The sequence below is a fragment of the Solanum stenotomum genome, chromosome 3 (genome assembly GCF_019186545.1).
Source record: "Solanum stenotomum isolate F172 chromosome 3, ASM1918654v1, whole genome shotgun sequence".
Taxonomy (NCBI): Eukaryota; Viridiplantae; Streptophyta; class Magnoliopsida; order Solanales; family Solanaceae; genus Solanum; species Solanum stenotomum.
This window is the reverse complement of record NC_064284.1, coordinates 14,221,793-14,233,792: the sequence shown is the minus strand read 5'-3', so window position 1 is coordinate 14,233,792 and position 12,000 is coordinate 14,221,793. Positions and strand designations below refer to the sequence as shown.

General features: G+C 36.9%; 1 protein-coding gene across 2 annotated transcripts in view; it reads left to right on the top strand.

Annotated features, from left to right (window-relative positions):
• Nucleotides 1-11,658, top strand: part of LOC125860825 (V-type proton ATPase subunit C) — a 64,511-nt gene extending 52,853 nt beyond the window's left edge. For both annotated transcript variants that reach the window (XM_049540852.1, XM_049540851.1), the window contains 7 exons: nucleotides 2,741-2,808; nucleotides 3,908-4,049; nucleotides 4,289-4,405; nucleotides 4,557-4,682; nucleotides 10,470-10,553; nucleotides 10,659-10,738; nucleotides 11,357-11,658. In XM_049540852.1, coding sequence (XP_049396809.1) covers nucleotides 2,741-2,808; nucleotides 3,908-4,049; nucleotides 4,289-4,405; nucleotides 4,557-4,682; nucleotides 10,470-10,553; nucleotides 10,659-10,738; nucleotides 11,357-11,453 — 714 coding nt within the window. In that variant the 3' untranslated portion in view covers nucleotides 11,454-11,658. The remainder of the gene's footprint in view (nucleotides 1-2,740; nucleotides 2,809-3,907; nucleotides 4,050-4,288; nucleotides 4,406-4,556; nucleotides 4,683-10,469; nucleotides 10,554-10,658; nucleotides 10,739-11,356) is intronic.
• Nucleotides 11,659-12,000: the final 342 nt, after the last annotated feature.

The window sequence follows — 12,000 nt, the reverse complement described above, 5'->3', positions numbered from 1 at the left end:
GTCTGTCCAAAATTTTAGGAGTAAACCATTGCCCAATTCAAAGTAAGCATTCTGATCAAATGTATCCCACAACATCCTAATACTCTTCCACAGTCCCACTCCGTAAGGAAGTGTAGTAATATTTGAGCACCACTGATTCAGCCTTCCATGCTTAGCTATGATGACCTCTTTCCAGAGCCCTGCGTCTTCCAAGTTGTATCTCCAAAGCCACTTCATCATCATACTTTTGTTGTGGGCTGCAAGGTTCTTAATGCCAAGACCTCCTTGGTATTTTGGTTGTGTGTTAGCTTGGAAAATGACCTTAGGCCCTCTTTGAATTGTCACTTTACCATAAAATCCCTTCCTTGAACATTGATCTTAGTCAACCCTGTTGAGCCTTAACTTGTTTCTTAGAAACCATGTTACACACCTTGATCCACTGGTGGCGGGCAAGTGTAGGATCCAAACGACACGTAGCCGAGGGCAAGTCCAAAATCCTGTTTCAGGGTCTCTACTTTATGGAAATAATATTATTACTTGAGCCATTCTTCCTACTTCTGCAGCCCTGGTGACTATCGTGAGGAAAGAATTGTAGCACTGCTTTCCGTTTTTTTGAAGAGTCCATGTCGGCTGAAAAAGGGGTGGGTGGTCTCCTTATATGGCCTTGCACAATCCTCCCTCATTGCTAGCTTTTGAGGTTGAGTTAGGCCCAAGATCCATTTCTTTAACACTTAGCAATGATTGTCTGTTATCTCAACGACATTATTTCAAGATGCTATTCAGATTAGTTTTTGATGTTATAAATTTTACTAATGAAGCGAGAAAAACACGCATATACAGTATACCAGCTGCCATTCAGAATAGTGCTCTGTCAATAATAACTTTTTTCACTACCTTGAGTTTGAGATATAGTGCCTTGAAAGTTGAGAGAACTAATGTTGTTGAATGTTAGGAATTATCGAAGTTAGTAATATATTTTATCCTAGATAGTTGTGTCATAATTAGAAATTCTAGTAATGAGGAAAGTTTCTTTAATATAAAATATCCTTATTTCATGTAGTGTAAAATATCTTTGTTTAATGTAGCCTAAACTTCTATATAAGGAGCCCTCTTATAAGTCCATAACCAATTTAGACTCTGTTTTCTTCTTTTTTTTCTTCGCTTTTTAAGATTAAGATGTTTGAATTTTAATATATATATATATTTTTTTATTAAGATATTGTCTCTAAATCGCAACATTGGCTAATTAAAATGATTTCTCTCACCATCCTTGCCGGCATATGTTGGAGTAATTGGAAGGAAAGAAATGATAAATGTTTTGAAGGAAAGATAGTTAGTGTACCACAATTTGAACACAAATGCTTATGGTTGTTGGATTTTTAGCAGAATCTAGAGGTGGTAAATGATGAAGATAGTATGTTAAAGTTAGACTTCAATGAATCATCTTTACTGCTGGCTGCAACAATCTTCTTTTTGTTTTTGTATGGAAGTATTTTTGATTCTTGTAATGCTTTTGGTGCTAAGCTTTCTCCTTGTTTTTAAATATATACAATCTTCCTATTTTTCCTAGCCTTGGTAGATAGAGTTACATGTTGCTGTGGGAGGTGGCAGGTATCCGTGGAAATAGTCGAGGTGGGCGCAAGGTGGCCCGGACACCACGGTTATAAAAAATATTGAATATATATACGATCTTCTTACCTTCTCAAAAAAATAATAATTTGGAAATATCTAATTTATATGGTGTTGTAAAAACTATGTGTTTGATAGAACACAGTTTAAACCACTGGCGGTGGTGGAAGTTGTTGGTGATGATTGTGAGGTAGTTCCTAGTTATGGTCGATGTTGGTGGAAGAGACTGAAGTTAGTGATTGTGCGGTAGAGGTGTTGGTGGTGGGATGCAGTGGAAGTGGGTGTTGGTGTTGGTGGCAGTGGTGGTTGTGCCTTGGAGGCTAGTGGTTGGTGGTAGAGGTGGTTGTTGTTGGTGGTTGTGTTGTGGAAGTCCGTAGTTGATAGAGTAGCGGTACAATATCACATGAATGTTTAAGTGAATGTCTTAATGATTAGACTTTGTACCAAATCTGAATTAATTAGGCCTACTCTGAGCAATAATTGATTGTAAAGGATAAGAAAAACAAATGCACTAAATGGATTAAAATGTACATTATTCAGTTTCAGATCTCCATTAAGAACAAGCGGGACCCAAGACAATTTCTCTATTCTTTGTTAGCCTCTATGATTTAGATGGACTAACCCTAGTTGGCCAACATCCCTAGTGCTTAAATTTATGTGACACTTTTCCCTTTTGTTTCATCCAAATTGGTGCTATAGTTCCATAACAGTAAAGTGTATTAAGTATCTTTGAAGATGCAATAAACATCATTAGCTTAACGGTTTTGGTTCCACTGATTCCTAGAGTGTGCTTCCCCAGAACTTAACTGGTCCTCCTTAAGACCATCAAGTAACATCATTTTCTCAATCAAGTACAACAATGGTGGGGCTGAGTCTTTTGTTATAGTTTTCTATGAGATATTTCATTGGATTAAATGTTAAGTATGTTGATTTACTACTAAGAGTTTTCTAATAATAGTATTGGCTATATTGCTCGAACAATGTCATTTCCTAATGATATGACAACAGATGATACTACTTTCTATTCTGATAGTTTGAAATTATTAAAGGGTTTCTGCAAAATGACATGTAAAATGTGCCAATAATTAGATAGTGTGATCGCTCTTACAATTTTGTTGGTTATCTATGACAGGTTCGTGTTTCTGAGTATAACAATGTGCGCAGTCAACTTAATGCCATCAACCGAAAGCAAACAGGAAGGTATGTAAGAGATTGGATTCCATTGTATAAACATGGACTTCCACTTAATGGTGATTTGTCAGTTTTGACTATTCAGCTATGTCATTATTGATTTACCAACAAAAGCTTTACCTGCTGCCTAATGTTTGTCAATTACACTTGCAACATAGATGGACATAATTGTGGAATTTAAAAAGGGAGAGAGGCTGCTAACTTAAGACAGGCTATGTCAAAATAGCCTTCTATTCGACATGGAATGTTTTTTTGTAAAGATGAAACATGGAAAATACATCCATGTTGTATTTGGTAAAGGTCGACAGATATTAAAGGTGGCCCTCATGACCCCAGAGCTTTGGTCTAGTGGTAAGAATTCAACTTGTGATCTGTGGGTTAAGTGCACATCATGTGTTTAAACTCTGCCGCGGACAAAATTCTGGTAGTCAAGTGGAAAAGAGCAGAGTGGTGGACTCATTATCCACAAGAGTTTCGGACCGTTCGCCACTGACAGTTGGGGATTTCTTGGTTATCAAAAGAAAAGTGGCCCTCATATTATATGGTCGGTTAGAGTTGTGTGCTCAAAATAAGAAGAAGAAGAAGTAGCTACTGTCAAAATGTACTTTAAATCAATTATATTCCTATGATCTAAATTGATTTTGAATTTACATGTGGTGGTGATAGATGATTTGCTTTAAAACATTATGTGGTGATAGATAGTTTTGCATTAGATAAATCACTAACAAATGAAATTTTAGGGATTATAGGATCTCCATATGGATGAGAGAAATTAAAAATAGAACTTCCATACAGAGTGCTAAATTTATGTTGCTCATAGAAACTTTAAAATCTTTTGGAGAAGATCGCAAAAATTCTGAAGTTTGGTACTCTGGTCTTGGAACTTATCCTTATCAAAGGATCAGGGAGACTGCTCTTCAATGTTTGATTCTTTGTTATTTGTTGTTTTAATTGGTTAATCATTGGAATTTCCTCTGAGATTCTGAGGTGGTGGTGGTGGCTTAAATAATCTTTGGAATTGCTGATCTCGGTTGCTATAATTGTTCTTGAATTAGTATTTACTTGGCAATTGGTATTCTAGCTGATGTGCTTGGTGTTTTTGTTCCAGCTTAGCTGTCCGTGATCTGTCCAATTTGGTAAAGCCAGCAGATGTTGTTACCTCAGAACACCTAACAACTCTCCTTGCTGTTGTTTCTAAATACTCACAGAAAGACTGGTTATCCAGTTATGAGACCCTGACCACCTATGTGGTAAGTAGTTTGTTGGATCCAGTTTATAGCTTTACATATCTTCTATTTACTTGGATTGTGTCTCTCCTATGCATAGTGATTCTGATTTTGGCAATGGATTTTGGATTAGTTTATTCTCCTTCAAGGACAAACTGGATTTCTTACTTATTTCTTGAATCTGGAAATGTTTTTTTTCTTTCTGAACTCTTTATAGTGTGCTATCCCACAAGTTCTCCTTTTTCACTTAACTAATTGTTTAGGTTCCCAGATCTTCTAAGATGCTCTTTGAGGACAATGAATATGCTCTTTATACTGTAACATTATTCAACCGTGATGCCGACAATTTCAAGATTAAGGCGCGTGAAAGAGGCTTCCAGGTAGTTTTCCTTACCTTTTCCAAGTCTCTCTTCTCCAGGACACCCACCAGGTGGGAAAGTAGGTTTTTTAATATGTAAACTGTGTGGTGGGAAGAACTATTGGTAGAGGAAAGCCTCATCTAAAGAGAGTCTCATGCTACATTTGATTCAGATTCGCGATTTTGAACATAATCCAGAGACTCAAGAAAGTCGGAAACAAGAGCTGGAAAAACTGATGCAAGATCAAGAGACATTCAGAAGCTCTCTGTTGCAGTGGTGCTATACCAGTTACGGGGAGGTACTTCCCTCTTAAGAACCTATTGGACTTTTAAGCATTTCTGAATACATTTTTTGCTAACTGTTAATTTTTCGAGATTCATAGACTTCTCCCTGTGGTACTGGCTTTAAATTTGAGATGCTGTGCAGTCTCGAAGGAAATGAAAAAGTGAATCGATTTTTCATGAGGCAAAAACTATTTCTAAACTACTTTATTTATGGACTTGAAGTCTCTTTCTTAGTTTGGGCTTACTTGGATGAAGTCTATGGGTCAACCAAGATCACTTTACAATCAGATTCTAACTTGAATTTTGATTAATTCAAAGGGACGGAATGAGTTCACTCTTCTAGAATTTGTGATCTGATAGAGTTTGGTGGAAGTGAAATGATTATGAGATTCAAGAGAATATATTCCTAAATTCGTTGCATGAACTTCCGGAATGAACTATTGAAGATGATATAATAGACCACTCTAGTAGCAATGCATGTGGAGGTTCTGGAGCCTTATTTTTGCTCTGGGACCAAGTCTCATCTTACATGAGCAACATATGAAACAGGGGGAGCACGTTCTGGGATTAGGAAAAGGCTTTTGCAATCTTTGTTTTTCATTATTTTTGAGAAAGATCTTTGTTTTCATTATTTAGAAATGAACCACGGAAAGAAAAAATGGATAACGATCATAACCTATCAACTTATCCCAGAAAGAGGAGTAAAGAGACCTCAACCTATCAAGGGCAAAAAGAACTCAAAATTGCATTCTCTGTTGTAAGAACTTTAAAAAACAATGATTGTAGAGACCTAAAATATTTACCAACCAAGAATAAGGAAACATGAATAAATAGAGAAAATAGGGAGAGATATTGAAGCGTAGAAAGGGAGCAGCCTGTGGTGGAATGATTTACCAAATGTGAATTGGTATCAATCAAGTTTGGGAGTTATTTCTTAATCTTTTCATTCCTTTTCTAATAAAATGTTGATGGATTTTTTAATAGCCTTCATCTGCCAATAGTGAAGCTATTAAGCTTTTCAGTACTTGACAATGAAATGCATGATGGCTTGGAGAGAGGACAGGCTCTTAATTAGGGGGAAACAAGGTCAACAAAACATGTGATGTTCCTTATCTTAAAAAGCAGAAGGTTGTCTGCATCAGTTGGTGTTTATATGTGCTAAGAGGCAGAAGAGGATGTTGATCATCTTCTTCTTCATTGTTGTCTTTCCATGAGGTGATGGTGGGATATGTTTGAATGACTTGGTACTTCTTGGGGCTATATCAAGAACGCTGAAAGAATTGGTGTTCAGTTGGAAGAGTGGAAGAAAGAGGAGAAGGTGTAGAGCGTGGAACTTGGTTCCATTAGCATTTGTGTGGGTGGTGTTAGAGAGAGAAATAGGAGACTTATGAAGGAGTAGAGTTGAGTTTTTGTCATAATCATTGGCCAGACGGGCGGCATATATGAGTCATAGCCACCTCCCGACAACAAAAGCTCTTTGATTCTCTATCAGGATAGTAGAAGCTCTATTCACCATGTAACGATATGACAGCCAGACGTAATTCAACCCCAAAAACTAGCTCATCAGGGGAGGATTGCCGAAGTCCCCAAAAGCAAGCTAGCTCATGAGAGGAGGATTGTCCAAGACCATATAAGCAAACAACTAGTCTATTCCCCAATTAATGTAGGATTAGCCCATTCAAACACCCCCTTCACACCCAGGCTTAACTGCATCGTGGACCGAGAGCCCAAATATGGATAGAAACCGTGTGAGAAATAATATTATTGAATTGTATATCTACATAATTGCACTGAGACCCTATTATAGCCACTATAATACAATCCTTTTCCAAGTAGGATTCTATATACTAGTCATTTTCCAAGTAGGATTATATATACTAATCATTTTCCAAGTAGGATTCTATACACTATTCTTGTTCCTATTCCTATTCCAACACATACCAGTATTTTGTCCTTCGATTTTCGCTAACATGTTGTTTTTTATGCTTCGGTTATCGCCTTATTTTGCTATCATTATTTGGCTTTGGTTACAACTTTTAAGCCGAGGGTCATGACCTCTCTACCCCGCAAAGGTAAGGGTCTCACGGGGTATGTTGTTGTATTGTTCCTTGTTTGCTGTTGTTAAGTGTTTTCCGTATTATTTGCAATGCCTTCTCTATTTTTGTACTTTCTTCTTCAAATTGCTTTGTTATGCGTTATTTGAGCCAAGGGCCGTTTGATAATAGCCTCTCTATCTCCATTAGGGTGCGGGTAAGGTTTGTGTACACTCTACCCTCCCTAGACTTCACATAGGGGATGTTATCGTTGTGTCCTTACCTTGCTAAAAAAAATTAAGGATATTTTTGTAGTTTATTCTACTAGAAATTGAGAAAAAGGGAAAACAACAAAACAATCATCTGCCATCTTACCCTTCCAACATATTCCCCCATTCCCACTTCCCATGGGGACCGATGATGGCTCCCTAATCAACTGCTCCCACTCGACCTACTACCCTCACCCTTTGCACCTACACCATCCTTTTTCTCTTTCCCCTCCCATCTCATTCCACAACCTACTCTCCGATTTCCCCCCCAACAAAAGTTTGAAAATTTGGGAGATCGCTTTTATGGCCCATCATAAATATTCGTTTAGTTATGTGCCCTTTTCGGAGGAGATCAGTAATAAACTCAAAACCATATTTATGGGCTATGGCCCATTGGAAATATTCTTGTTGTTATGTTACCTTTTTTGGAGGAGATTGGTAATAAAGCAGGAGACCGGTAAATAAAACACAGGAAATCCTTGTAGGATGGTTTTCTTCTATTCATATTGTACTTGATTATTTCAAAAAAATATTGTAATTGATTATAAGAGATCATTTCCTCTTAGATTTTTTTTTTTGTGGCAGTATGCGAATTCTAGCACACCTAATTCCTCCAGCATTATTAATTTATCCTAGAGAGTGAGAAGGAAAGGGGATTGTTGCATGTTACCTATGAAATTGTTGCCAAACAACCAAGTTGACTGTTGTGGTTCACTGGGTATGTTGTTGTTGGATATAAGAAGTTTGGAAGACAGAAATGTCTGTATGAAGCTCTGATGCATTTCATCGTAAGTTTGTACTCTGATTTTTTTTTTTTGCCAGAATTATGATCATATATGTGGTATAAAGAGAGGGATGAGGTTGGAGACCCTCTCATGGGGGAGAGGGTGAGACAAGGCAGTTGAGGCCTAAGGGTGTCCAATTGTTTGGTCAAAACAGGAATTACCAACTGTTCAAGTTGGCTAAAAATGATATATAGCTAGTGCATGTCGAGAAAGCAATAACAAATAAACAATGTCCTTGTAAAAAAAATTGATATATAGCTAATTTGCTTTTGATTTAATTTCTGTTACAATATCCGAAATATTGGTTATTCAGTTTATTTAGCAAAGTAAAATCCAATGCAAGTGATAAAAAATCATAGTTATATTTTCGTATATTACGGAAAAACGGATAACTGGGTATGCAGTTGGTTAATCTATACAAATAAATAAAGCCACGATCTCATAGAGGGAATGTAGTTTTGGTTTGACATCCAGCTAATTTTTCTCCTTAACTGTTTCCACATGTATTGTATCTTCTTCTTTTTTAATATGTCTATTTCACACATGTACTGTTTCTTATACTCCAATCTGTTCTTCCTGACTTTCTTGGTGAATCCATTGGCAAAAACCAGGATCATGTACACATTCAATCACTCGCCCTCTCTTTTTTAATCTTTAAAATTCCCTCCCTTCTATTAATTCTAGAACATCTATGATAAATTGATATACAAGGCAGAGGTGATCTGGAGAAATCAATTTCCAACTTTGTGATTGCAAATGATTCTCTTCTTGCAATTACATCCCCTTTGCAATGTTTGTTCAGTCTCAAAATTCTAGTATGTTGTTTTGCTACCAAATGTTTACTTTTTTATTACTTAGCAATAGGTATGTTCCCAAGTGTACCCATTGGCTAGTCCAACTTTACTGATGTGGCGCACCAGGGTTGAGGTAGAGCATGTAAATGAGTTCTAACTAGAGTTTGAATGAGTAAGTTTATAATCGAGGGTTCAGTTAGCACCGGCATCAGGAGAAGAAATTAACTCTTAGGCCTCAATATTGAGTTGAGCTGATTTATGCTTGGCTCAGCTTGCTCATATTTCAGCTCGGGCTGGCTAGGCTCTTTTTGATACAGATGAGCTTAGCCAGGCTTAATTTGTTCGGTATGGTCAAAGGTATCGCGAAAATCACTTGTTTCCAACGATGGTCTTCAACAAGGTATTCAGCTCATGATGATGCATTTAATGAGCTGAGATACTCATTGGAACTATAATATTACTTTACATTTCATTTGACATTGTAAAATTGTTGAGTGGACAAGATTATTTATTTCGTCGAAAAACCCTAATGATCTTGTTTACTACATCTTGGCATCCTTCTAATTTGGTTATGGAGGACTAATAATAGCAAGTCACATGTCCAATATTTAGTCAATATTTGATTCTTATTACTCAAAATGGAAGGATTAAAACTTTTGGAAACTGGACCTAATGTTTAATTGGAAAGTGAACTGGCCATTTGAACACACCTAAATGGAGTACCAGTGAGAGCGATGAGGGGGTGTGCAGTCATGAAATTCATTTGACGGGGTCAACAAGTCATGTTTTCCAATCAAATCAGCATGACAGCCTGAATCTTCATTGATAGAACCCCCAAGTCGTGCTTTCCCTGAAAATGTCACGGTTTGCAGGTTATCTTTCGCCAGTTTCGTAGGAAAAACAAACTTTCTGACAAAAAGGTACACATGGTTCTTAAATATATTGGTGTTGTTAGATGATGATAGTGATAAACCATTTAGAGATGGCTAGTTCAAAGGAGGCTTCAAGGGAGAATGGTGTGGGAGATTGGAGAAGACTCCAAATTTCTGCAACATGGATTCTGGTAAGGATATTAGACTCAGATATTAAACCTAACAGGTATGCTCAATTTAGACTAGTGTATGTCGAAGAGTCCATTAGAAAATTATAAGTATCTATTAATCTATGTTATGTCCATGTCATAGCAATTCACGAAGTTACATTTAGGCTTAGGCAATAAATGGTCCATATAACATAATTGATAATTCTATGTAGTGAAGTTCGGAGTTTGTTCCCAGAAAGTACAAAAAGTATCAGCATGTAAGGGAATACGAGGGTAATTGGTTAAGCCAGAGGGCAAATTTAACTCGTGGTAGGTTAGTCCTTAGCAGCACTTTGACTTTAACTTACCCTCAGTAACTTATCATGAGTTTGTCCAACTTCAGCAAAAGTAGAGTATCGTCATGTGGTTTGCGCCTTCTCATTTGGTTTTCTCTTTAGATATTAAGTGCTTGCCTCGAGTAGAGGCTTTTTCTAGCACACACTGTTTTCATATGAATCTATTATCATTTCAAAGACAAGCACTTGGTATGTTTCCATTCCAAGGATGTGGAATCATAGTCTGTAAGTGTATTGAGGTACCTCCGATTCATGGAGCAGTTTTGGATTCAACTGGCAAAGAGCAGGAAGACATTGAATTGACATTTACTGCTTAAACAATAAATCAAAGTAGTAATTAATGGTCTAAGTACCCTATTGTGATTTCTGTTCTTGCGACTGCTGTAAATCGTAATTACTTTTTAGATTTCACAATCCAACTCGATCTGGGTTCGCTATCCTTTTCTTTTCTTAGTGCTGATTGATTTATTTTCTTTCGAACTGAACCGTATCTTAGTTGGTTATTGAAATCCTTGTCTAAAAAGTCCTGCCATCATCCTACAGGTTTTTAGCTCCTGGATGCACTTCTGTGCTGTGCGTATCTTTGCTGAGAGCATTTTGAGATACGGGTTGCCTCCATCATTTTTGGTAATTCATTTGAACCCTCCAATATTATGTTTTTCAACAACTCTTTTTTCTTGTATATCGATCATTATAACTAATTATTACTTAATGGCTGATATAAATTTTCAGTCTGTTGTTTTGGCACCCTCAATCAAAAGTGAGAAGAAAGTACGTTCCATTCTCGAGTCACTCTGCGACAGTTCAAACAGGTATGTGATAAAGAATCCAATCTTAACCATATTTGACATAGACACCCTCCTAGATCCAAATGCACCAAAACACTATATGTGCTTGGGTTTGAATTATTGTAACTCTCTAATTTCCATGGTTCTCTCCCTGTAGTGAATAATGCCTTATTTGCTCTCCTTAAAAGAACTGGGTTTTATAAGCATGTGATAGTTTTCCCTGAACTCCGCCCCCAAGGAACCTGTTGTAAAGCTTTTAACGGGTTAAAATTCTATTGCATGATGGTCGATGGTGTTTATAAAGCACGTGATATTTTTCTACATGTTTCTAGACCCCACTTGTGGAATTACACTGGGTTTGTTGTTGTTGTTTCCACCAAATAAGAACACACCTAACATGGATGCATTTAGGCTGACCATTACTGGTCCCGGATACATGCATCTTTACTTTATGCTGAAAGTTGTGATAATGGTCGACTGAGTAAATTGTAAGAAAAGAACATGCATTTCTTCAGTTGCAATTGGCCACATCTATGTGGTCCTTGGACCTTACATGTTTTCCTCCTCAATCTTTGACTGACGTTTATTAAATGTTTCTATTACCATGTTCCCTATTTATATTGTTTATTAATTGAATTGCAGCAATTTCTGGAAAGCTGATGATGAAGGAGGAATGGCTGGTTTTGGAGGTGACACAGAGGCTCATCCTTACGTCTCCTTCACAATAAATCTTGTTTGAGTTCGAGGAATGACTTTGTCTGTCCATTGCATTGGTTTGATTCTAGTTGCTATCATCAATAAGGGCAGGTTGCGCACTTGTACAATAGAGAGGATTGTCCAATTATTATTTTTTAATATTATATGTTTATTGTAAAACATATTTATTTTTATTACCTTATCCTGCCTCCTTTATTGGCCGGGTTGATTGTATTCCAACTCTTGCTTCTTCACTGGATCGAAAATTTTAAAGTTATTTTGCTACGTATTGGAGACCTTTTTCCCAACTGAGAAATTAAATGTTATTTGTTCTTGTTTTAAGCCTGTATATCTCGTCATTGTTTTCTTTAAATATGATGCATTTTCTCTCTAAGCTAGCTTGATCTTTCTTAGTCGAGGCAAGACCAAAAGTTGAGAGAACGCTGCACACACAATTGCCAAAACGACTACTCAATCATAAATTTGTCTAGTTTTACGTTGGCTACGTTAAATATCAATGTGAGCAAACTCATACAGAGAGAGTTAATTGCCAAGATAACTGATTACAATAAAATTATTTTTCTGATCAT